Source organism: Anomalospiza imberbis, chromosome 21 (assembly GCF_031753505.1).
Source record: "Anomalospiza imberbis isolate Cuckoo-Finch-1a 21T00152 chromosome 21, ASM3175350v1, whole genome shotgun sequence".
In the NCBI taxonomy this organism is placed as follows: domain Eukaryota; kingdom Metazoa; phylum Chordata; class Aves; order Passeriformes; family Viduidae; genus Anomalospiza; species Anomalospiza imberbis.
The window spans coordinates 1,627,809-1,654,845 of record NC_089701.1 but is presented as its reverse complement, the minus strand read 5'-3'; the positions used below and the strand labels follow the sequence as shown (position 1 = coordinate 1,654,845).

General features: G+C 41.3%; 1 protein-coding gene and 1 non-coding gene across 4 annotated transcripts; both read right to left on the bottom strand.

Moving 5' to 3' along the window:
- Positions 1 to 44: 44 nt before the first annotated feature.
- On the bottom strand, positions 45 to 26,329 carry RC3H2 (ring finger and CCCH-type domains 2). Of its 3 annotated transcripts, none has more exons than XM_068210940.1 (21): positions 26,179 to 26,329; positions 18,800 to 19,096; positions 17,335 to 17,452; positions 16,647 to 16,880; positions 15,624 to 15,799; positions 15,322 to 15,522; positions 14,810 to 14,942; positions 14,449 to 14,567; positions 13,972 to 14,084; positions 13,091 to 13,399; positions 12,115 to 12,329; positions 10,719 to 11,146; positions 10,110 to 10,280; positions 8,846 to 9,001; positions 8,368 to 8,581; positions 8,118 to 8,202; positions 7,516 to 7,597; positions 7,234 to 7,368; positions 6,580 to 6,687; positions 6,021 to 6,169; positions 45 to 5,411 (listed from the first exon to the last, which is right to left on the bottom strand). In XM_068210940.1, the coding sequence occupies exons 2-21, from the start codon at positions 19,028 to 19,030 to the stop codon at positions 5,213 to 5,215; spliced, it is 3,576 nt and encodes a 1,191-aa protein (XP_068067041.1). In that variant the 5' UTR covers positions 19,031 to 19,096; positions 26,179 to 26,329; the 3' UTR covers positions 45 to 5,212. The 3 variants fall into 3 exon arrangements, with proteins under 3 accessions (XP_068067041.1, XP_068067043.1, XP_068067044.1); XM_068210943.1 differs by having other exon boundaries at positions 5,235 to 5,411; positions 6,040 to 6,169; XM_068210942.1 differs by lacking the exon at positions 8,846 to 9,001.
- On the bottom strand, positions 15,033 to 15,144 carry LOC137486430 (small nucleolar RNA SNORD90). The gene has a single exon (XR_011005730.1). It is a non-coding gene; the product is annotated as a small nucleolar RNA SNORD90 (small nucleolar RNA).
- Positions 26,330 to 27,037: the final 708 nt, after the last annotated feature.

Below are 27,037 nucleotides of genomic sequence, written 5' to 3'. Positions count from 1 at the left end.
CTGCCCCCGGACCTCCCCAGCCCCCGCGGATGACAAAGAGCCCGTTAAGGTGGACAAATAATTTTTATTCGTGCATGCAAATACATGTCAATACTGCAAACTTCTTCCATCGAGTCTCTCAAACACCGAACCGGGATGCTCTATCCGTGCCCAGCCAAAGCTACAACCTCTGCACGTCAGTGCTACAGCGACACACGGGCCCCGCCGGGGCCCCCCTACTCTAACACGAAGGGAAACATTACCATTGGGAATCAAAACCGAAATAAACGGAATAGAATTTACTCCCCCATATATCCCCATTTCATTTTACAGATTTTTTTTTTTCTTTAAATTATAGTTTTAAATAGAAGCTGAGAATGCGCCATAAAAATGAGCATTAAATCCATCGTAGCGATGGTGCCTGCTTTATACATGATGGGTGTACACCATCTTTTATTTCATTTACATTTCAATCGAACAATAGATTTGCAAAGAAAATGTCTAATACAGACGTAAAAATATTCACACTAGAGCTTCACAATCGGTTGTACAATTGACAAACAGGCCTCTTTTCCCAAACTTTCCAGCTAAGCAAATTTATAAAATGTAATCAATGCAACAAGAAAAAAAATTTTCTTTAAAACTTCCAGGGAAAAGAATACGCAGTAAACAGTATCAATGCGACAGCAGATGCTGCAAGCTAACCACAATACTTCGGAGTGGCTGTACAGTGGGTATGTGCAGTACAAATCAAAGCCACGTGTGTTGTATCACAACTACTGTATAATGTACTTGTTTGCCCAGCTAAGAAAACGCATGCATTCCCATGCCTTGGGTAACGGAGATCTACTCTGGAGAAATCCATGGGCTATGTGCAAATGACCTTGGCTTTTGGCAGTAAGAAACGCAGCCAGGCTCTGCTTTATTTCAGCTTTTACAGCAGAATCTTGAGTGATTAAAAGCTTCCACAAGCATCCTTAAATAACGGGGTGTAGAATTACGTTTGGGCATTTTGCACTTTGATTATTCAGATTTGTTTCATTTCATCAGTGACCGTTTTGGGGTTTTATCCCCACCCTTGTCCTGCTCCCTTGCCAGCAAAGAGATGCAGGGGGATGACTACTGCCAAAGTCAGCTGTTCATTTATACTGGGAAATTGGGTCATTTTAAAAAGCACATTTATTGTGTTCTGCTTGCAGAAGAAGTCCCTCAATGAGAGGGAGCTTCCTAACAAAGGGATTAAACTACAACATAAAAATGGACTTTTACATCCTAGAGATCATCTGATCATTTCTCATATTGGTACACTCTCAAATTCAACACCTTCCTTTAATACCAGTCCAATAATGAAAAGACTGTTCACAAATATGATCAGGAGCTGCTGGCATAGAGTGTTTTATGTACAGCAACAGGTACAACTTGACAACTTGTGCTTTAAAAAAGCAAACAAAACCAATGTTTGGAACTATTCTGAGTTTAGATTGAGTTATTTTAAGCGTTCTTTCCTCAGCTGTTTCTGACCACTGTGCATTATTTTGTACCTCATCCAGCCTAGTACACTATTATACAAGAACAGCATTCAGCTCTTGAGTACAGGAGAAATTAAAAATTCAATTGAGTTATCAAAGCACTAAAACCTTCCAAATTAGACTTCTACAAAGAGCTTAATTAAGAGCTTATTTAACATAATCAGCTGTGTGCAACTGTTTTCTTTTTCCTAAATCAAATGCCAAACTTTAGTGTCCCTGTACTAGACTACCAAGAACCAACGCCAGTTTGCTTTGCAAAGAGTCTAACCTTGCCTTTGAAGGGTCTAGTATACATTCTACAATGCAAAATCTGCATAAACACTAAGATTCATTTCTTGTCACCTGTTTACAGGAACAAAATATCAGTAGCAGGGCAATCACTCTGCTCTAAGTATATGTTAAGAATGTACAGATAGTTACTTTCTCACACAAGCATTCTCCCAGCACAAGCATTAGTCTCTTTTAAGACCCATGTGGGAAATGAGGCAAACCAAGGAATGAATCCAGGTAGTGAGGCAACACAATTAACTTAGATACTAATAATTCCTGTCTCTCTTGCATGTGAAATCCCTGCTGTACCCCTAACGGGGGAAAACAAAATTAACCAAACCAAACCAAACCAACCCAAAATGCTTGTCCAAGCAAAGCAAAAGAGCCAATCTCTTTCCTCGATCTGCTCTGGGCCTTCTTTTCTGACAGCGCAGTAAATTAGGCCAAAACCTAAATGGGCATCACTGCTATTGACACACAAAGGTTAAGTCACTCTCTCAGTGTCAGAAAATAAGCCCTTCCATAGCCCAAAGGCACCTGATTTACAATTAACAAATGAATACATACTTGTTTGTAAAGGGTCGAGGGCTGAAATTTCAACAAAGAAGGAAGCCAGAGCCAGGTGTCCCCACCTGCATCTTCTCCCTGTCAGGGCACTGGAGGGCATTAGTTTGGTGGCAAAAACCACACAGTCGGCGTTAAAACCGTAAGACAAAGCCGGCATGCTGTTAAACCCTCAAAAAATTCTTTTGCCTGTCATTATAGGTTAACAATCGAACTAGAAAACTCTAGCCTCAGTTGAGAGCCAGCTTTCCATATGAAGTGTATGGTCATCCGAGAGAACTGCTCTATCACGGGACCTCCTGCTGCAGACAAGAGTCTAGAGATACACTTGTTCTTAAATATGCCAAGACCTTGGCAGGAGTATGTCAGGCTTATTTCACTGGACAAACAGGCAAATGTGTGTAAGCAGCTTATCCCAACCCCCTCCAGCAGAGCACAACCAAGTTTTAAAATTGCCATTTTAAAATTAAAAAGTTAAGGTAAATACACAATCAATTTATGTAGTATATATTCACCCTCAGATCATGCTGAAGATGTTCTGTGGAGTTCTGGTGCACAGAGGGCTCTTTCCCTGAGGGCAAATAAGGACTTCTCAAACCTTTATATTTTCTCTATTTTTGTAACAAAATAGCAATTTAAAATTTAAAAATCTTTTAAAAAAATTACATCACCTTCAACATGGAAGATCTCACTGTTTAAATATCCACGAAAGAGACATACTTGTTTGCATATCTGTTTTGGAATTACATTGTACAGCAAATAATAGTATCTCAGAAGCATTTCAAAAGTAATATAAATTCATATTTACAGAATGGTCTTGGTATAAAATATACAACAATCATATTTATGTCTAACATTCTAAGTTAAAGTTAACATCAATAGGAAATAAGTTAAGGTGACAAAGGTGGTCTGGTTCTTGTATCCATTCACTTCACGTAGCGAGTGAAAGAAGCGTCAGTCTAACCCTAGAGTGAGGTGGCACTGGCTGGAGAAGGTACAGCAACAGCCAAAGGAAACTAAGAAAAGACTACTTGACTCTTTTTCTACATACATTCCTTGACATTGGAGTATTAAATAGATGTGTAAGATCTTCCATACTGACACCAGAATATCAAAACTAACCCTTGGATTTGCAGGTATATTTACAACATAATTATTTCACGGACAGGTTCGTTAGGAGAGATATCAAACACCAATATTTACTTAGTCTAATCAGTAACCCTCAGGGAAATGCCAACCCCCACCCCCCAGAAGCGTGCACAAAACAGTTATCAAAATCTTACCCGACCACATAGCTGTGATTTTGTAAAATAACAACTCAGACGACCAGTAACATGATCCTCTTTAAGCATTTTGCTAGCAGGAAAAGCCCTTACATGCAGTACACCTGGTGAAAGATCAGCTTGGCTTAAAATATTCCAGTACAATTTTCAGAGTAAACAACTTCACAGAAGTTAATAAAAACATAAAAAAATGTAAAACTTGTCACAAAGAAAAGTAAGAGGACAAACAAGAAGACAGTAATCATCAGGAGAGAGAGTCCTGCTTTCTTAAAAGAAAAAAAAAAAAAAGTGGATTTTTGAGCTTCTCAAAAAAATATGCCCAGGGCTCTAGTTCTTGTGTATTTTTGAAAACCAATTTTCAGTTGACATGTCTAACATGATTCTCAGTCACCTCTTAACAGGGCATAAATTCATACAGTTTTCAGCACTCTGAAGGTCAGATAATGCTATCTCATTGTATTTTCAAGGTCTTTGAAAATAAGTTGCCACTGAATAAACAAAAAATTAAACCTGAATACAAGATTATGATTAACAACATTTAACAAAGGTAATTACAACCACCTTAAATTCCCAATATTTAGTTTAAATTAAAACAAAACAGTACAAAAAACAGCAATACCATCTTGTTAGTCAGTGCAAACACTAGATACAGGGTTTTCAAAGGAAAGCCAAGAGCACCTGATACTTTTTGCCAAGTCATCTGGATCCTATAATCTCCAAGTTGAGAACTATTGACAAAACAAAAAAAAAAAAGAAAAATAAGAAAAAAAAACGCAAAGTTGCTGTTACATTAGTGCATAACCTCTCAAAATGGTTGAAAATTGTTTCATGTGTATCTTGGGGAAATCAATACCTAGTAGTACATTAGCTGGAGGACTTAGGCACTTGATTTACTTCTGGTAACTTTACTTGGACAAGTAGCCTGTGTGTGTGTATCTACAGTACTAAAGCATAAAGTGGGGGAATGGAAACCAAAAGCTGCAGCAAAGCACTGCCCCACAGACCTGCAAACAACATAGCAGTGCAAAGCTAATGGCGTGTTAACCCTGTAAAAGCCTCAAGTCCAAATCTCCACCTCTCAGTCTTCCAACAGGAAACAAGACTCCATGCAAAGTTCCACAACTAAAGAAAAAGCAGCTGCAACAAGACAAAAGTTCTTCTCTCGTGAAACAAAACAGAGACAAATAAGTTAGTCTTCCTTTCACTAGATGTATCATTGTAGGATCCTGCTAGTTTAAATAACTGAGTTGTTAGTTTTCTACAGAAGCCATTTTCAACAAGAATGGCTCAGATACCGCACCGGATTGCTACAAACTCATAAAAAGCTGCTTTAAGCTTAAGTAAAACAATGTCCAAATTCCATTCATTTGTGGAAAGTGAACGCCTTACCCTACTAAAGTAAGTTTTTTTTTCTTCAGAATGCTAATGAGAGAGGGGCTTGAAGTATCAAAGAGTCCACAGGAAATGCATGACCCCAATATTATTTTTTTTAAAAAAAATATACATTATATAATATATATTATATATATAAAAAGCTAGTGTAAATGCTTCCATGGTGTGGTCACAAGCTGGAAAGATGAATGCCTTTCAGCTGTTAACCATCCTGCCATTTGCAACAGGCTTTAAAAAGTCATTTTTATCCTCAGACATAATGTGAGCAGTTTTCAAAATGAGGCTGCCAACACTGACTGATGTGCTGATGGGCAGGCAGCTTGCATTGCTAACAGATGTTGTGATCGGCTGACTGAAGCAAGAAGTTACGGGCAGGATTGTTTTCTGCTCCTCCCTGAGGAGAAAAATAAGTTACACAAATATTAAACAAGGACATGCACAAGTATCCGGAACTGAATTGTGTGCATTAAATAAATACTGACAAACTCATTTTTAGCAACAGGCTAAACATCTTCCTCTGGAATGGTATGCTCGAGATGTTAAAGTAGTCTGCCTCATTTTCAAAGGCTGCTTTACTCATTAAAGACTACAGAACATATAAACCTAAAATAGTGTATTTCAAAATCTACCTCTCCATGGAGATTTGTGCAAACAGTCCGCCATTTAACCTTTTGAAGTTTTTCTTAATTTCTGTTAACTATAAAAATATTCTGCATTTTTTGCTTACTGACTGTGAAAGGTATTTTGAACAGCTGTGACACGTTTCAGTGTGTACGATTACAACGATGCATACGAACAATGGTACCAGCCTGGGACTTTCAGCTTTGTGGCCTAATTCTATTTCTTAACAGGTTCTTCTCACTCCACCATGTACAAACAATGCAGATGTCTAATCCAAGTCTGAGCAGGTACGTAGTTCATCCTTACACAACCATGCTTCCGCTATTCTGATGCTTCTGTTTGTCTAGCACTGGCAGACACTGCTGTTTTGTCTAACACTCACAGAATCACAAGGTCTTCACCTAAACTTTGTCTCTTCTGTTCCATAGATTCTTTCTGGTGCTGCTTTAGCAGATGCCCATTCTCTACGGTTGTTCCATTGAGCAGCTGATCCTCTTGGGAGCTAATCCCTAGCTGTATGTCCAGAATCTCCTACAAGAGAGAAGGAGAAATGTCCATCAACCCTGTCTCTACCAGCTTTACATTTTCCTATTAAGTTCCACTACATTACGCTAAAGGAAACAGGAATCTGGTCATAAAACTCCTTCATTTTATGTCATACTATTAGAATGTCTACCACATTTCACTAAAGGAAAAGCCAGTTGTTCAAAGATGGCTGTGAATGACAAGAGCAGTACAAGCTGTGAGCTGTTTTTAACTTCACTAGTATTAACTGCCAGGTATATGAGTGAGGAGTACAAGAGCCCAAGCGCTAAATAAGGGAAATGCTGGATGTCACTACTAGGACTAAAACCAAAAGGCTTTGCTATCAACATACTACTCTATAAAGCCTAATGAAAAGACCCAGTGACCTCTTTAGGCACACAGATTTTTGTACTCACTTCTATCTGCTCCCCTTGCCCATCAGGTTCGTCTGTATCGAGGGCTGACAGCTCCAATTCAATGTCTCGGTCTGGCTTTGTGTCTGCACAGTCTTCAGGATAATCAGTCTAAAAAAGAATGAATATATTCTCTAAATATCAAGCTGGCTTTTCACTGGCTTCGCACAACACTGGAGTATTAAAGTGAAAACAAAAGATGCATTTCTAGCACACAACATTTCTACAATACAAGAGAGCTAGTCAGACAAAAATGAACTTCAGGCATAGACAACACAGGATACCAGGCTAAATCAAATCACAATGAACTACTGAAACAGAGAGGTAAAATTAATACTAAAGAAACTTGAGTCCATTGACAAAATGTTTATATTTATAGCACGTACAAATAGACAAAAACTAATGATTGCATGAAAACGATTGTCACATTCTTCCCACTTTGTAAATGCATGTTCGGAGCAGCAGCATAGCAGGTGCAGCTGCCTAATCTCAGGGACATAACTGCGTGCAACAGCAACTTAGCTTGCACGCAATGTGCTATAAATATTTGGGAGTGTTAAAACCAAGTTTCAACTCTTAGTTAAAATTCATGCACTTATATATACATATATAAACAGCCTCCAAGATTTGTTTCATCCCAATTACCCCTTTCTTTACCTCACCATTCCTCAAATCAATTTCCTTGCTTAAAAGGTTTAAGGTAAGACGACTGCCTTCATCTAGAGAATTCCACTTCTGCTGCATGGCAAGTGCGTTTGCCTCTCTCTGGAGGAGTAAGGAGTTGCTTTTGGCCTATGGAAAGAAGCAGCTCAGTTACCAAACACTACACCTAAACCACGTGTGGTCAGACAGCTACACTAGGAAAATTTATTTTAAAGCACTTTACTAAACAATTTCTTTTAAATTAAAAAACCCTCATGGTATAATAACTGGTCTTACCTGCTGCAATTCAATACTCAGTAGATCTCCAGTGCTGGAATGCTTTCTGTGACCAGACAAATCTGTAACTATGAACCTGTCCCTTTAAAAGAAAAAAGGCAAAACTAGGAATTAAAAGCAAGTTCTCCACATCAAACATCCCATAACTTCATTAGTCTATCAATGTTATATTTTTGGACAGAAACTAGATGTGATTTAGACAATGTGTTCTTCATCTTCACTGTGGCTCACAGTACTTCAAGGCATTGTATGAAGCAAACATCCTTATTTTACACACGGGTAAGATGTGGTAAGAAAACCTGAAACTACTCAAGATTTTGACATGACAGCTTGGCAGTACCTGAGTTCAGTTCTTTGATAGGTCTCTCAAGGGATACACTGCCTGTAATTGTGCACTATTAACTGCATTAAGTATTAAAGATTACACAAGTTTTAACCTAGTTTTTTCCGAGGCTTTATGCTGGATAGGTAAAAAAGTCTTTTACTTTAAAGTTAAGAATGTCTATTAATAGACATTCCAGATTCCCCACACACACGGAGGACTTTGAAGAACTGCAAGCTACAGGAAAAGCTGTGAACAGAGCTCGGGAAGGAGTCCGTACCGTTCCGCATAACGTGCTGAGGAGGCAGAATCTGAGCCATAGGCACTCCATCTTGAGTCTACAGCATTGACATAAGGGACATAATCTGCAAAAGAATTAAGATAGCATTCACTATCTTCCCTGCTCTTCAGTAGGATACACAGGTTCTTTAGCTCTTCGCATTTCATAGCTGCAGTAAGCACAAAGAGGATGAAATGCTCATGGTGTGCATAAATGATGAATTCTTGTCACACAAAGCCTGAACTTGTACCTGATACACTGATGGGCTTAGTAGCACTTCCTTGGGAAGCAGTGGCCTGGATTGGATCTGTTGTGTGATAACCTGTGCGGGATGACCTGGAGATTGCACCCCACTTGGAGATGATGGGTCCATCGCTGAACGGGATTATAGGATCTTCCTCCTTTGCCCTTCTCTGCGTTTCAAATAAATGCACTCTCCTTTTAACGTCCCCACTGTCCAAATCCTACATATTCAGGAGACAGGAGATACACGGACTCGTTTGAGGTTACGCACATTCCTCAGTTGGCCAGTAACTTTCTCATTATTGTTGCCTATTTACAAAACTGGGAAAGGATATTCCAAACAACTTCAAATGAGCAGAACTACTTTAAAATACTAATAATGGAAGCTATGACCTTTTTTTTTTTTTTTAGAAAGGCTGGTTTAACTAAACAGAAGACACTTCAGCATCATCACACTAATGAGAGAACATGCAGAAAACCCCTACCATTAACACGGCATTGGAATTGGCAATCACATCCTTGGGCTCTGAGTCGATAGCATTTATACAAGAGCCAATAGTGCCACAAGACCACGGTGAATAGTGAGAGAGATGGTCTTCCTCAAATTTAGTTCCACTCAAATCACTGACACTCTCTGAGAACTACAGAAAAGGGAATAAATAAGCAGTGAATAATAAAAACAGGGAATTCAGTTTTAAAATGAGAAGATAATTTAATTAAATAGCAGTAAATGTATCTCAAAAGTCAATCAAGGAGTTCCAGCCATATTCAAGACTTGACTTGGGGACAACATAAGCTGTTTTGTCAAATTTTAAACCAGTGCCCCTGGCAGCTGTCAGAGGGCAAACTTTGCCATACAAATAACTGCCTGGCCCAGCAAGATGAGAGACTGGAATCTGTGTTAAGTGTCAGGTTTCTTTAGGCAAATATCTACAATAACTTAACTGAGAGGAAGCCATCCATTTTCCTTTAATGTATTAGCCGGTGGTAACAAACAAACAACTTACCACCCTCCAACCTGGGTGAAAATGACTAAATCCTGATCCACCTTGAATGCATGCATAAGGCACTTCAGGTACACCTACAAAATCTGATCTGAATAATAATTCTTAACATCTCCAATATCACGAACAAAACTCAAACCACAGCTAAGAGTGCTTGGCATAGTGGTTTTCAAACTAGTTTTTTGGATGCATCTCATTTAGAGAGATAGAATAAAGTATTTTAAGGGTTTTTTTTTTTTTTCTTCAAAAGCACACTACTGCTATTTCTTGAGTTCCCCTTCTTTATGGGACTTCTCACAGAAGTACACAGTGTCCTACTAATGCCTTTTGCCACTTTTAAGGGAATGCATTCTTTGGGACTTGATAAGCACTTGAAATTTGATTCAGGCTACCCATCAAGCCAAAGCCATTTGGAGTATCAAAGGCCATGTACTTCTTAACGGAAAACGCAACTGCTGTTCCCTACACAGAAACCTGGAGGTTCACAAAGTTCAATAAAATTACATTTCATTTAGTGAGGCTGAATTGAATCATTTCACTTCTTGACCTTTTTTCTGCAGTCATGTTTAGCATCACCTTAATACCAAACTGAATTGCATCATTATTAGATATCACTTCCCTTTTGCTAGAAGATTAACTTAATTTTATGAACAATAAATGGCAGGTAGAAAATCTTTCCTGGAAAAATTAAATGGCATCTTACAGAAACAGGAAGGGAAAATAAAGAGGTACTTTGGCTTCCTACCTCTGTGCTGAAATCTACACTGAAGAGAGGAGAAGGTGGTGTTGGAGATGGCGTTGCCATAGGAAGGGTTGATGATACCAGAGGAGTTTTCTGTGTGTGGTACTGTGCCCATTGCTCCGGCTTCCGTCTCAGCTGCTCATCATAACCAGTCTTCAGATGACCACAAGGCTCCTAGAAAGAACAAATCCAGGACTGGATATCCCATCGTGCTCTAATCAGAAGGCAAATACTTGCATGGGGCACACTTGGGTCCCCAAATTTCCTTGGGTCCCCAAATTTCCTTGGGTCTGTAACCCTCTACTGATATCACTTCAAGAGTTTCGCAAGAATTTGTAGGCCCACGTATGGCAACTCAAATCTTAGATATGCAATTAATTCAAGCAATATACACGGGCATTAAAGAGGCAAAGGGGCTCTGGTCCTAATGCAGATTACAGTGGTCTGTTTTGCAAGCCCATTTTAAGGTTAAAAACAAAACAAGAACTTTGTCCAAGTCACACGTCTCAATCCCTGTAATGAACAGGTCTATGCTAATTATTTACCAACATTCCAGTAATTACCTTCAGCAGCAAGTTTGCATAGAGCCTTCCCTTCCTGGCTCTCACTTACCCTTGGTAAAGGCACAGTCCTCTGCTCGTTTGGAGGCTGACAAGCCACAGAGTAATACCCATCCAGAGAGTTGTACCTCTCCCGCAATGATGTCTGATAGACAGATGAGTGCATCACATCCATGGGAGGTAAAGAATTGCTCCTAATAATATCATCTCGTGGGTACATCTGCGGGCGCCAGATGCGCCTGCTGTCATAGACTGGAGCGTACATTCCAGAGGGGACAGGAGGGACTGGTCCGTACGGCTGCGGAGGAGGAGGCTGGTAGGGAGAATTCAGTCGATCTCGAGGGGGAAATGTGCTGTAATGATCGGCATATGGCACGGAAGCAGGCGGGAGGGATGATTCTGGAACGTTACTGGACCTCACAAAGCGAGGAACACAGGGAGCCACACCAGCTGGTACTGTTGGAGGTGCTGGATAATACCCTTAAAAATTGGAAAAAGGCATATTTAATGCAACCACAAATGACCCAAAATTTTACGCCTTCTAAAACTGTAAATAGCATTGGTAAGTACCTTTAGAGAATGAGGAGTCACACTTTACAAACCTCTTACTGACCCTACCATGTTTCTGTTAAATATCTTTCATGTATGACAACCACATTTGCAGATGCAGCGCTGGCCCTTCACCAACTGGACCCAGTTTGGAAAATACTGCTCCTATGTACTGTGGTGTAACTATTTAACTGAAAACACAGAATCTTCAGCAATTCTTTATATAGGAAGTTAAAACAGTTCTCTCTAAAATAAAAATCTATATTGCTTAAAAATAAAAAGTCTATAAGTAACCATTTCACACTTGATTTATTGCTCTTTCTTTGGAGAGGATTGCCTGAACATCTCTACCTTTTGAGAGCTTGTGAATGACTCAGTGCTGTAAACCACAATTGTCTCCGTGAATATAAACATGCACAGAGCATGTTTATATTATTTTATAACCTAAAAAGATAGCTGGAATCTTTCGAAAACATTAGAGCAAGCACAAAGACATATAACCCTCCCAGCAGAAGCGTGCTATGCCTCTGAATCCTGCCCATGGATACCCTCATGGATAGGCCATGGCAAGAGCAAGCCTAAATAAAAACAGTTAAATGCTATCAAAGGACGAAGTACATGAAACACCTTGAGGTTCAAGTTCTTCTGGAGGCTGAAGCATAAGCTGTGTAACATACAGCCCACAAAGACAAGAACTACCAACACCGGGAGCAAAATGCAAGTCCTTCACATACCCATCAATTAATGAGATTAGTATTCCATTAAGAGAACATTCAGCTGATATTTAATAAAAATAAAATAGACATCGATAAAACAGACATAAAAGTTATTTCTCATAAAAGTTATTTTTCCAGAGAAAAGTTCAGAGCTATTTTTTAATCAGTGCTGATCGCACTCACCTGTCTGTGGGTACTGTGGAACTTCATACGACAGCTGAGTCCTGGGATCTTGGAAATACTGAACATTATCAGAATGTGGAGGGTAGACAGGTACTCTGGGAACAAACGGGCTGGATTTTGGAGGCACAGAATTAACTTCTGTTCCAATGTTAGGAGGACCAGCTGAGGTAGCTGCTGCCTGGCTTACAGGAGTCTTGGGTGGAGAACCGATTTTACTGAAAAGGATTACCAACAAATCATTAAGCAGATCTTCACTTATTTCAGTCAGTCACCCCTTCGTGTACACTCCCGCGTAACATGGAAATTTGGGCCTTGACATTTCCTCTGGAATTTTGTTTTTCATGCCCCAAACTGATGCTACGTTTTAGACTTTCTCCTAGGAGAACTCAAAAGTGGATATAAATGTTTTGATACCCTTTGTAAGTGTATTCTGGTAAAGACAAATGCTTTGAAAAGCTGTTTTAGAGACTCAGTGCTTCCTGCAGAATTACATAAAAACTTTTAAGTAAAAATCCCAAAACTAGAAGGTTTCAAGGAAGTGCACACTCTGTGCATCGTTCTTGGTTTTAGGAAATGTCAAATTCAGAATACAACTTATTGCATGTAATAACATACTTGCATGTAATAACCCATTAGTATACAATATGTATAAAATTTATTTGTATGCCATAATTTTTATTTTTATGCAATAACCCAAGAGTAATTAAGATCCCAGGCTGAGAACATCTGAGTAAGAGATAAAGGGAGAGATTTACCATTTTGTCTACATTGCACATGAGTACTGAACAGCTAAAACAATGCAGTGCAGTGCAAGACCTTACACAGCTCTGCAGCCACTGAGCACCAGCAGTTACTGCAAGCCAGGACCACACTTGGACCCCCACCTGTTGGCCACCCACAAACTCCATGTATTACTTTAGAGAATCTAAAAGCAGAATGTTCTGTTGAATTGTCTTGATGTAAAAAAGTCACCTACTTTTCAGGAAGTGATTCTGTGGGGGACCCAGAAGCGTTCTGGCCATTGGCTCCAGTCTTCCCTCCCTTCTTGGTGTTGTCCAGAGCTCTCAGGGAGGTGTCTGCACAGCGAGGGATCAGCTGGGGAACCCCAGTCTCAAGATTAGCTATTCCATTAGTACTTGGCACCATCTTGCCCGTTGCCTCAGGGCTTCCTATGACAGAGATCACGTTTCCCGTGGTGGTTGAGACGGTGCTGTTTACGCCAACTTTGTTTAGAAGGGGGAATGTTCTCACTGTTGCGCTGATTTTTTTGTTCCTCAAACGGTATCTACAAACAAACGTGCAAACACACAAAAGGCAAGATTGTATAAAAAGTGCTTTTAATGGATTTGCAAAGCTAGCAAAAAGAAGGGATTGACATGGAACACGGCACCAAAAAATTACAAACTTATTTTCAACTACTGGAACCCAAAGTCACGTCTCCTCTTATAAGAGCCATTCTGCAGTTCTTTGAGAATGCATTTGGGTGAAAACAACTTCAAGAATGCAGAGCTGCATATTGTTCACTAACACAGTTCACTCCTTAATCAAATAAAATGTAATTAACATTCTCTCTTGTAGGTAATATAACCAATCCTTGAAAGACACTGAGCTTAGACTCAGTTGCAGGAAAGGAAATTTTACCTCATATGGGGTAAAATAAAAAATAAAACTGGAATTAGTCTGCAAACATTGGTTTGCTGTATCTTCAATTTCATACAAAGAATTGTCATGTCAAGAGTCCCTCCAAATGAATGAATGTACGGAAGAGAATGTCTTCAAAAATCTCCATAGATTGCTTGGATTTAAATCAAAATGAGGGGAAAAAAAAAGAATAAGGAAAAAGTCTCCCACACTCACTTTTCAAGCTCTTCCTGAGAATGAGCAAATGTACAGTTTGTTCCTCTTGGACACCCCCCTTGCTGTCGAAGGTCTCGGCACATACTTGTTTTGTATTTGCTATTTGGTTGTGGCTTAAAAAAGAACAACAAACAACACAAGACATTCCTCTTACCATCTATCACACATTCCCATAAAAGTAGTCTTAAAATACAGAAAAATACATCCATGGCATGTTTTTACATTTTGCATTTTTAATCAGAAAAACAAGGACATTCCTTGTTGAGGGGCTAAGTTGTCCTTGTATGGATTTCTCTACGGCCAGCTCTGCTGCACTGCATATTCACAAATGTTAGGTTCTCAAAATCTGAATGCAGTAAATAACAGTATCATCAATTATCCCCCAGGAAAGGCCATAAATATTTCAAATCAACAGTAATTCTTCAAAGTTGCATCTCCCAGGAAATGTACATTAAGACATGATGCAATGATGGTTACCTGTGGAGTTTCATGGCCTTTTCTACTGTAATTCTGAATGAAATCCACCAGTCCATGGACCACAGTCTTTACAGCCACCATTGCATTTTCCAGCTGCTCCCATGTTGGAGATGCTGCATCTAAAATCATGAAAAGCAGGGTTGTCACTCAGTCAGTAATTCCAGTATTATAACTAAGAGCCATATCTTGTTTTACTTCACAACACCAAGTACTAAGACCGAACTCAGAGAGCCCTGAAGAAGAGTTTATTATGTTTATTAATGGGAATTTCAAAACCAGGAATGGAAGTTATCATCTTAATAATTTATTTTGTTAGATATTAAGAATACCAAGAAAAGTTTAAAAAGCTTGATTCGCATACCTGGATTTGGATCTATGTTTGCCAGGAGCTCTAAATGAGGCCTCAGCCTGTTTAAGTTTGCAGGATCCCCCGTGCGCTGCAAGACAATTGTCAATTCTTGTACACTCTTAGCAAAAGATTCTGGAGATTGAAGCTGAAAATAAAGGGAGCATTAGTGTGCTGCATCTTACAACTGTCAATTACTAATCTTAAAAAGCTATTCATGACATTGGTTCCTAAATGCAGTATATAGTGTCTTCAGATGGCATATAGAGAGGATCAGTGGAGAGAAATTTTATTTCTCAACTCAGAATCTGCCCTATGAAGCTTCATCATAAGACACCAAAAAGTTAATTAAAGTACTTCATATGATGAATATGCTATATCGGGGAAAAAAATTCAATCTAGTTTTAATTAATATTTGATAGGACTACGAACTAAAAGTTAAATCATGGAGCTCTTTGATTTTTCTTGTAACATTTAGTAGTCAAAACTAATCCTACAAAGATACTAAAATCATCCCTTTGACAAACCTTGTCAATAATGGATTGCATGTGTGATTTATGTGCCAGGTCTCCATAAAGAAGGGAAGACCACTGTTCTGGTGATATTCTAAGTCCTGCTTCCATGGCAATGTGAACAATTTGGGCGTCATGCTCTCTCCGCAAAGCCTCGTAACTCCGGAACTCTTCTTTAAGTTGCATCAGAGAAGAATCTTCATCCCTTTTAGTGACCTAATAAATAGTAACAGTTAAACATTCCTTCTTTAACCCAAAATCTCCATGTTCATCATAAAAACAGCTGCACAGCACAAACCACAACAGCAGAGTTTTACCTTAAAGCATGATGCTCTATACAGTAGCTGCACAACATGACCAATGCTTGTTTTAGAGGCCTGAGGAAATCTTGGTTCCAGCCTTTGCACAACAAAAAGTACCAGAACTTTTCTTGAGAGTGCAGAGCCATCTTCCAGTGCCAGTAATACAAGTTTCAGTGCCTCCTCTTGCATAGCTTTAACACACAAAAATGAAAGTTAAATATATTCCAGAAAACAGCAAGGCTACTGTATTTGAACAGGTAAGCAGGAACATCTAAATCATCTTGAATGTAATTCCTTATTGCTTTTTATTTTACTAAAAAAAAAAAAAATAGCTTTTAAAGAAAGTTGCTAGTTTAGAAGAAATATTTTGAACCACTCTAAGCACAGCAAACTTAGAGCTAAGACTAACTTCCAGTAATAAACGTATCAGTGGTGCAGTTTTTATACTTTTCTCCACTGTGCAGTCTTGTAGCCATTGTTCTTTTGGACACCTCTTCAACGCCACACCATGAAACTATAAAATAAATATGGGAACAGTACTGGAATGCTATCAACAGTTAGAGGAATCAAGAGAGGACAACTTCTATTTTAAAGAGAATTTCCTTGTTCCTGTGCTTGCTTTAGCTGCATTCCTAACTATGAATTTATTTTCTATCAGAGATATAAATCCTTATAAATTTCAAAAGTATGCTGCAGCTCAGGTTAGGCTAATTGCATTGACAGCTATTCAATTCCAATAACAGGCAGCAGTACAGCCGGCCTGCTACACTCCATTACAAGCTGTGCACAGCGTGTGCTTATTGACTCCTCTTTGCCAGGATTTTTGAAATACTTCCTCCCAGTTTCAAAGAAGATTTAATGGACCAGCAGGGGAAACAACCAAAAACTTTATGCCCAAAGATTTTACTATTTTTTCCTCCCCATTCTCCTTTATTTCTGGCAGAACATCTTCAACTGAACAGAAGAAATTTCAAAACACTTTTGTAAAGGAAAGGTACAGCTAAACATAATTCTGTTGCAGATGTACAGGTCCCTTACCTGGTCCTAGAAACTGGCACCCTCGTGCCCTGACAGCAGCCCAAAGATTGGCAGAAAGCTGCTGAGGATTTTGGTGCTGCAGGATGAGTTCTGTGACAGTTCTCTCTCCCAGCGACCGAGCTGCTCTCATGGCTCTGACCCGACCCTCCTCCTCCACCAGCTGACAGTTCACCAGTGTCACAAGCTTCCTCTGCATAGGACGGCTCAGTGCACTCTGATTCAAGCTTGCAACACCTTCAGAGAAAGGGAGAAAAGGCTAAGCAGTGCTTCTCATCAAATTCATCTGAGTGAGAAAAAAAAAAATGTCTAACAGTGTATGTCTTTCTCTAGGACTTCGATACCAGTCACAGGTACCTTCCCTTCTCTTAGGCAACTCCTTGTAATTCTTTATCAAAAAGAACTTTAATTAAAATCTTAAACTGACATCAAAGCCATCCTTTGGGGAAAGTTCAGTTTCAGTACAAAGTTAGCCCCAAGGCAGTATTATTAAATAGAGTATTTTGTAAACTTAAAATAAAAAAAAAAAACAAAAACAAGTGTCACAAGTGTGAATAAGCTTTTAAAGACACAAGGCAATTTTATTAGAAAAATGAGAGTATTATCTCACTGACATTTACAATCAGCGCTGAAAACACAACGCTGTTAAAAGCAAGCTACATCAAAATTCCACTGCTCAGCAGAGACTCACCTTTTCCTCCACTTAATGGCTTTAAGTAGAGTGCCAAATCCTCAACACATTTCTTTGCTACTTCATAATGTTTGTTCTCTCCTACATTACTCAACTTTACTGTCTGATGATCAGGTACCTAAAAAAATGCAAGGGGGAGGAAGGGGGAGCAGAATTACATACACCTGGCTGACCTCTCCGATGGTACCCACATCACCATTAATTACATAACACTGCAGATGTGCACTGCTCTGAGAGCAGGGAAACACAGGACCCACCCAGGGCACGTACATGGCATAACGAACAACAAAAAGGGCCCAAGATGAGGATTAGCGTGATGAAAGATGGATTTTGTTATTACTCAATGCCTTAAAAACAGAAGTAGGGTAGAAAACAATAGCCAACGTCTAAAAGGTGACGATCACAAGATCTGAGAAGGTGATCAGTATACCAGATCAGCATGATTTACTACCAAAAAAAGCTATAGGACAAAACAAACTAGCAAGAATATAATAAAGCAAAGTTTAAAAATTATTTAAGCGTCATTTGGGCATACAGAAATCTTCCAAGAGAAGAAGCAGGAAACTTAACTCAGTGGAAAAAAAATGGAAGTAGAGTAACAAGGTCAGATAAGGAAAACAGAGGGAGCATTAGTCATAATAAATTGTTAAAAATACATTGCAAGAAAGTAGGAGACCATGAAAATAAATGTTGTAAGATCACACCAATGATCTGGCACATAAAAAAAATGAAAGGATCACGTGAACTTGAGAAACAAAAACACTCTGACATAATGTCATTACCAATAGCTGTGTCAAGGCACGTGATAGGACATTAAAAAGAGAAGTAAATAACATCTTCTTACTGCCTCGCCAAGGTGTTAGAGAGAGAGTAACATGAAAAAGCACAGGAATCAGCATAAGTGGAACAGACTTATTTAGTCTCCATAAAGCGCAGTACTGATTATATAATCACTGTTTTGCCACTGCTACGAGACAGCGCAGGGAACATTCCTGGCCTGATTAGCCAGTGTCTGCAAACGCAACTGAAAAGCCATCATCAAGCACATTAAAAAAAAAAAAAAAAATTATACACACACACTTCTGGAACTTGGTTAAACAGCCGCTTCCAAACATGTGACATTTAGGAATGAGATTTCTCACAAGGCTAAGATGAACGAGTGCAGTCTGCAGGTTCACACATTCTACTGACAATTGGGAAAGATAATTGTCTGCTTCCCAATGGGAATTTTTCTCCAGTCACAGTTCAAAAGCCTTTTTAAATCAGAATTCAGGTTACAATTAGAACACGTTTTCATTTTATGAGAAGATGGCCCTGAAATGGTAAAGTTGCTTTTAGAGTAAGGCTTTTAAGCCTTAGCCTTTATTTGGGCTAAAATGAGGAAGAAAGAGCAGCACACATATGGCAACCGGCACGAGGAGGCAACAACAGGAAGTGGCAAAACAAAGAGCTGCTTCAATCATACCTGGGCTCCAACCAGCTGGAGGAGTGCAAAGTTCACAGGAAGCACATCGATGTCCGTGTTGATGGCAGTCTGGTCAAAAGGACATGCCTTGCGATGGAGCTTGTTCAGGCAGGTCTTGCACACGGTGTGAGAGCAACCTAAGCTGATGGGTTTGTGCACATTCTCATCAAACTCATTGTAGCAGATTGGGCAGGACAGAAATTCTGTCCACTGAGCTGCCTGCACAGGCATTGTGGAAGCTGGACTCTTGTTTAGCAGGCTAGCAGACCATTATTTCACTGTACTATGTCTTGGCAGCTGTAAGTGAATAACAGAGTATTTAAAACATGCTTTCTGGCAATTTAGAATAACTTTTAATTAAAAAAACAGACCACAATTTCAATATTACCGAGAACAAAACCAAATCCTTATGCTGAAGTACTCAAAAACCCCAACTCTGGGTTAGTTTAACAAGTGTACCAAAAAAGGCTCATGAACTAAATGCAGACTACCCTAAGTTTAACTCATTCACAATAAATGGCATTAATATTTTTGGGGGGGGGGAGGAGTGTGGTTTTGAATGTTATTTTCATTTGAAATTAAGTAAAACAACGCCTTCCTTCTGCAGATCTTATTCAGACTTAATCAGACACCGAACCAAACTGAGCTTTGCTTTTTTAAAAACACATTTTCTCTTTCTGTAAAATACAAACCAACTAACAAATATCAAGAGCCATAAGAAAACACTAAAAGAGTGAGAGACCAGTTTTTAGTTTTATGATTCTCGTGTTACTCCCGCTTTTTCTTGCAAGAACTGAGCACTCAAGGGCAGAGATTGCTGTGTGCAATTTTGCTTTTCATGTTTCTACCTTACATATAACTACATCCATGAACTCGCAGCAAGAAAATCTTTGATGTATGTAAAACCCAGGTATTTAGGACAAAACCTATGATGAGGCAAGCAGTAGCTTCAGATGGCTTCCTCGTCTCTTGAAACGTCTCACTCTGTGCAGTAGTACCAAATAAGTTGCTTTCATAAGTGTATTTCAAAGAAAATATGGCTTTATGGAGATTGTTGCTGTATCTTATACAAGTCACATTCCTGAAAAAGGTACCAGGCCTAAGAAGTTCATCAAAACCATTCTCATCCAAGCTTCCATCATCACGATTTACATTCAGAGCTCCACCCCAGAGGAAGCAGCCCCACCCTAGGCTGTGATCTGCCACCGTGTTTGCTCTCTAGGCAACCTACAGACCAGTTGGGTCACTTCAAGGCTATGAACAAGCTTGTTACAAATGCAAATACACAAGTGCTTTAATTACATGTTTAGCATTCTATTTTTTTTTACTCTGATGACAGAAAAAAGGTAATTGTTCTGAGGAAGCTGAGATCTCCCCTGTGTTCAAATTCAGAAACTCCTTACTGAAGTTCCATTGTTGGCTGTCCTATGGTTTAATTAATGCTGAAGTACCAGACCATTGAAAGAATTACTAGAAGACCAAACAGAATCTTATCTGTGGATGTATTTTATGTTAATTATGACCATCTGTTTAGAAATCCTATTTAGTACTATGAACATTCAGTGCCCTTTAAGTAAGAGGATACTTGTACAAGATGTCCTTATCTCAATGAGCTTTTCAATATTATGGAGCAATTTTTGCCTCAAATGAATTCCCATAGTAAAACACACCAAACTGGAAGATGAACCTCTCAAAGCCAAACTGCTGAGGTTACACTTCCAACATAAGCCAGAAAATTCCCATGTATTGGACAAATCAGATTTTCCTCCAGCTTCTATGAAAGCACAGTCAAAGCTCTAGCAGGGATGAACAAACCCAGTCATCTTTAACATGTTATTGCTACGTGTGTCTTTTAACCAAGGAAATTTAAAAGCAAAATAAATAAGAATAAAGCCAAACACTGAGCCAACAGGCCTAGAAAGATTTCTGATTCCTCTGTTAAAAATCCCACCATTTCCTTTAGCACATCTGCTTTCCTTGTGAAACAGCCAGACAAGAGATGCACAGAACTGCAGAGCCTGTCTGTAAACACTTCCCTTACAGCTTTCTGAAGCACTACCAGAAACATTAAGACACCAACACCAACATTACTGCTGACCTAGGGCTGATAGTGGTGCTTTTTCACTTGACTGCAAGACACAGGTAACAGCACCAAACACTCCGAAAAGTGTGTGACTGTCATGACTCACAGCGGGAAAAGTTTCAGAGGCTGGTACACAGAGAGCTCAACTGCTGGTATGTCACTAACGAGCTCCTAATATACAGTCCCTGTGTCCACACTGCTCATTAATTATCTCGGACACCGGGATCTCTGCTCGGAGACAATACTCACGCACGGTTTCCACAGGTGCTTCAGAGACTTGCAAGAAACTACTTCTCTGTTTATGAGCTTTTAAAAAATACAATTGTTTTCCTGACCAGCATAGAAATGAACACAACAGATTCTTCAAGTGCGCAGCACCGGTTTTTAAAAATCTATCTCTGGGTGTTTAATCATCCCAAACGACAGATTCTACTAAGCATGTGTTGACCTTCAGATTTCTTGACAGGAAAAAAAACCTAATTAAGCCAGCAAACAGCTGGGAAAAGCTCTCGACTCCCAAAACTTCAAGCAGCCATACAGGGAGGAATCTCCATACTTTATTGAGCCTGCCAACTCTCCTATCACTCTTACACCCCAGTGTGTAGGAAAACAATCTCACATCTCCTAATTACCATGTCAACTCCTACAAAAAGCATAAGCCAAATGTTTAATAGATTCTTGCTCCTTGTCAGAAACAATGTATTTCAGGGATGTCCTCTTGAAGAACAAATTGCTTCAGCACTCTAAACTGAGCAAACACAAGGAGGAGAGCAAAAAAAAAAAAAGAAGGTAAACTAGAAATCCTTTGGATTCTGTTTTTAACAGGCAGCACACTTCATTAGAACAACTACCCTTGGTCTATCTGCTCATTCTGGCAGATGTGTTATCTATATCTACACTACACAGGGCTCCTCTTCCCTGTCAAAGCAGAAGCACCCCGCAAAAAAAAAAAACAACCCAAAGAAATGGCTGACGATACAGAAACTGGCCAGACATACAAGGAAGCAGTCTGAAAATTCATGGCAGTTGCTACTTAACAGATCATTACATAGTGAAGTTACAATTAGTTTTGTAGTATTACTACCAGAAGCAGTACTTCAGATGACAAACTGAAAATCGTACAAGCCTAAGTTCAGAAATTATATAATAATAAAAACCAGTACAGCTGACTAATGCTGTGTTTTTAAAACAGTAGTATTTTCCTATTGCAGTAATGGCTGCAATGGATCAGAGTAACAATGATAATGGACTGATTTTCTCATTTTAGACCAGAATATCTGATGAAATTGGAACGTGGGGTGGAAGGAGAGATAAGTGAAACCTCAAGACCTTCCTCAAACAGCTGTACCACTTACAAATGATCAAAGTTGTAAGATTTAGATGTCCTTAACAATTTTATATTAACTTTTAGCTACCTAATCCCAAGACATTCTCTACAACTAATCTAAATCATTATGCTTACTCAATAACCTCTGGACATGATAAATAGAATTCAATTCTGATTTCCTGAAGAAACCAAGCTTAGGTGATCATGTTGCTCTGTTAGTCTGTTCCTCTCCCACACTGCTCAGTCAGGGCATTTGCCAAAATGCAGACAGGCAAGTTTCACCCCTTATCACAGAACGGGTTGATGGCTTAACTCAGTTCCCCCCAGCGTCAGCTCTGCTCGGCTCAGGCTGCCTCCATCAGGTCCCTTGTGGGCCATGAGCAAAGACAAATAAGCAGAGCTCGGGTGACAATGAGACATGGAATAATTCTGTCAGTGCTCAACAAAGGGAAGTCTTCTCCACAGATGAAGGAAATGCTTGGAAAACTTGTGAAATTATACCGCATTTTGACAACTGAGGCTCAATTACAATCCTACTGTGGATTTAAGCCTAAATCTTAGAATTCAATTGATTTTGAATCACTAAATTAAAGAGTTGTTGATATTGACTTGCTCTTAATACTGACTGCAGAGATCATTGGATTTTCTTTTCTTTTTTAAAGTAATCTCCATTAAAATTGTTCATTTATGCAGATGAATGGTTGGTTTGCACTACAAGGAGGCAGCTTTTTCCAGCTTTCCTTCCTAAGTGATGTAGCTCCTGAAAGCATTCTGACTGGGTCAAAAACTTACATATCACATAATATAATTATCAGTATTAATATATTCTTTGGAAGGGCTCTCTTCAACAGCCATCATCCACAGATCTAAAAAACTGCCTTCATTAAAGGCTTAGGGAAGGACCATCCCCGTAACAGCTTTGCATCATTCGGCTATGATGGCTTGAAAATGAAATAAATCCTCTTTACTGAGGTGCCTTTTCTATGCCTACACTCCATAATATCTGTCACATGCAAATCTCTTTGCATCATGTGAAAACTCCGTATGTAAAGTCTCTAATGACCATTAAATATAGCATTTCAATGCAATTCTTTCACTGAACATTAATGGTCTTGCGCGTACCTGCAGCCCAATTCAAGTTCCAGAAAGTCACCAATAGAAATCCTGGTGGGAAGGGACACGTGTCCAGCTCTGCTTCTCGCAGGAGGACCTGACGCTACACCACGTGTCCAGGAGCGTCATCCACATGTTCCTGGAGCTCTGGCAGACTTGGTGCCACAACCACTTCCCTGGGGAGCCCGTTCCAGTGCCCGGCCACCCTCTGGGGGAAGAGCCTTTTACCAATGTCCAACCTGAACTTCCCTGATAGCTTCACTCCATCTCCTCGTGTCCTAAATATAGATCTGAACATTTCCACGTACCCAGACTACGTTTTGCCAAAATGCCTACGGGATTCTCTTGTGAACTGGTTAAAAAACCAAAGCTTGAATCCCCTCTGCCTCCTTAAAACATGTGGCTGAAGAGTAATTCCTATCAACAGGGGTACAATATAAATGTTGCTCAGTGACTGCCCAAGTTCACTCAATTCAGGGTTAACTGCCCCCAAACCAACACCAGTCAGTGTACCCTCTGCAGTTGTCACCAGCTCCTCCCTGCTCAAGCCCTGCCACCACAAAACATGTTAGTAGATTTTAAAAGTTTCCTAAATACTTATGTAATGCCACTGTAGGTTTTTCCTCGTTATTTCCTAGGTGTCCCTGAAAGGAGAGCCTGTCCTTGCCACCAGCCTGATACCAACTCAGCTTCTATAACAGTATTGACTTTTCAGGACTAATTGAAGGGCAAATAAATGAATTTTTTTTTTTTTTTGCCATCCAAATCAGTTGAACTCTCTCCAAGCAGATCTACTTTGACACAGTTACTCCAAAAAGAGATGCAGCGTATAACTCCTAACTTTTCAGTAATTTTTTCAGCGAATAAGGACTCCCATGCATGGTTTAGTTCTCCAAGCTTTTTTTTTTTAACGTGATCTCCATGTTTAAACTATATTTTTTTAAAATGAGAAATTCTGTATTTTAGTGTTTTTTAAACCATTTTAATGAAATACCAGTTCTATTCTGAGATGTAGGCAAGAAAACATAGGGCTCCACAGGAGCTGGAAAGCCTTTTTAAAAGCTGTACAGAATGACTTGAGATGCCCTTGGACAAATAACTTTTTCCTTTCCTTAGGGTTGTCCAGTCAGCAAGGAGAGATTCCCTGAACATTCATCCCATTAAGGATATATAAAATATCACCAAATGAAAAGTAACATACTACTAACAAATGCTATCAGCTATTACCATCTGGATATTGTAAACATTTTATCTATTTTAAAGCAACAAAATTGAGTTTTGATCTCCCTTAAATAAATGAGATCAACACTCAAGATCAGGACTTCACTTTGGGATACCTACAGCACTGACACTAAAATTTGTTAGAATTTAGTATCTTTGAGAGAAATGGCTACAACCTCAAACAAGACAGAAATACAAGTTAATAAAAACACCTTTCCTTGGGGAAAGCTTTGCCTACAATGCAGAAACAAGAAAACCTTCACAAAAAAGGCATGAAGGTCTTGGGAAAATGATCCACTACAAAAATTAAGGCTTCAGTGTTTCATGGAATAATACTTATACCAGCAACAGAAGTTTCAATTTCTAGTATTTCCACAGATGTTTGAGAAAGACCAAAGGTCAAAGAATAGTATTTTGATTCAGAAGATTTACAGCTATACTGGTTGCTTCTCATTTAAAATTACATGTCTTCTGCCACAATTGCAAATTTACACCCTTGTAATCTAAAGGACTGTTTTTAATTTTAGTTTCATTATTATGATGTAGCTATAATGGCCATGAGAGAACAACCACACGAGAAGCTACGGGAACTACAATTAAACCCAAACAAAATCCTAAGTTTGCATGGAAATTAAACAGGCCTAGACCAGAAAATCTCCTGGCTGCCTGTCTAAACTTTGTCATTATTTTCTCTCGTTACAGATCCATGCTATTCCCCTCTGAACCCTGGACGAACTGAACACTCATCACTCTCCCACCACTCTGCTGCCCTTCTGTGCTTTGTGCTGACTCCTACACTTAACTGGAAATCCTCCGTGCACCTCGAGCATCAGCAGAACCGGGACGCGCTCTTCCTGCTCCGTTGTTTTGTGCTTTTGTGTTTAAGACACTTCAAACACGACACGGTGGGTGCAGTCCTAGGGCCCGTCTCCCACCACGACTCTCCTCCACCACTGCCCTAACGCACAGCTCCACGAGTATTCCACACTGGGAATATTCATGGCTCCGGTGCGATTCTCCCCGGTGCCGGGGGCACCTCAGCGCGGACTGCCCGGTGCGGCGGCTCCCCAAGGGGCTGCCAGGGAGGGGACCGGGAGCTCCTGCCTCCGTCTGCCGGTGCCCGGAACGCCGGGCGGCCCCGCGAGTGCCCCCGCAGCTTCGCCCCGTCCGCAGGCCGCTGTCAGCCGCACCCGAGCCCGGCCCCGCTCCCGCACCAGGCCCGGGCCCTGCTCCCGTTCCTGGGCCCGGCTCCCGCACCCGGGCCCCGGCCGGCTCCAGCTCCTGGGCCCGGGCCTGGCTTCTCGCTCCCGCTCCCGCTGCCCGGCCCTGCTCCCGCCGTCATTTCGGAGCCGCCACCAAATGGCTGCCCGGGTCCCCGGGCCGGCCCCGCGGCCTGGCGGGGCCCGCCGGGCGCCGACACCCCTGCGCTCCCCGACGGGCCGCACTGGACGGGCTCAGCCCGACGCCGCTCCCGGCCGGCTCCCGCGGCGGCGGGAGGCAGAGGAAGGACCGGGGTGAGGTGATGGTGGGGGGCGGCGGGGGGGGGGGGCGGGCGGGGCCCCGGCGGGTCAGCGCGTCCCCCGCGGCGGCCCAGCTCGGTCCGACCCGTGCGGTGCGGTGCGGTGCGGTGCGTACCTGCTGGGCGGGGGCGGCGGCCGGAGCGCGGTCGGGGCGGTGCCGGCCTCACGCGCCATGGGGCGGGCGCGCGGCCCGGCGGAGGCAGCGGCGGGAGCCCCGGCGGCGCCGCCTCATCGCGCTGACAGCGGCCCCGCCGCCACGCCCCGCGACGCCGCTCTCGCGAGACCCGCGCGCCGCACGTGACCGCGCGGGGCGCGGGCGCGGGCGGCGGGGGAGTTACCATAGAGACGGCGGCGCAGATGCGCCCGCCGCACGGGCCCCGCCGCCGCGCGCAAGCGGGGGGCCATCGAGACGGCGTGACAGAGTGGCGGCCGGCGCCGCCCGCGCCCCCTGCTGGCGCGCCTCGGGCGGAGCCGCCTCAGCGGTTCCTCGGTGCGCAACGTTCGCCTCTGGCGTCGATTATTTATTGTCCTTTTGCAGTTTAATCGGTAGCTTTCGCCGCTAGTGCCGATGATTAATTGCCGTTCCAAATTGCAATTGATTACTTAATTACTGCTGGCGCTGAGGAGGAAGAGGGGATCGGAGGCGCCCTCCGGCCCACGTCGGTTGTCCCCGAGCCGCCTCAGGCCGGCGGGGCCCGGTGCGGTGTGGGGAGCGCTGCTGCCCCGGCACGGCATACCCCGCAGCAACACCCGGCAGCTGCGGCTGCTTCTCCGGTCACGCAGAGATAACACAGCCTTAGCCAAGGTCACGGCGGAGCAGAGCTGGGGCTCCTGAGGGGGAAGAATTCATGGCACAAGTGGGTCTGACAGACCCCTCTGAAGGACAGAAAAACGCGTTGCTAAATGACCGCGCTGGAACACTGTGTTCTGTTTACTACATCTTGTTTACTCAACACAGCAAGCCAAAATACTAA

Excerpts from the sequence above, each read along its gene's own strand:
- RC3H2 (XM_068210940.1), bottom strand. The coding sequence starts at position 19,030 with ATGCCTGTGCAGGCAGCTCAGTGGACAGAATTTCTGTCCTGCCCAATC. Across the intron at positions 17,453-18,799 it reads TCCAGCTGGTTGGAGCCCAG|GTACCTGATCATCAGACAGT; the intron begins GTATGATTGAAG and ends GCATTTTTTTAG. Across the intron at positions 9,002-10,109 it reads GTGTAGATTTCAGCACAGAG|TTCTCAGAGAGTGTCAGTGA; the intron begins GTAGGAAGCCAA and ends CCTTTTCTGTAG.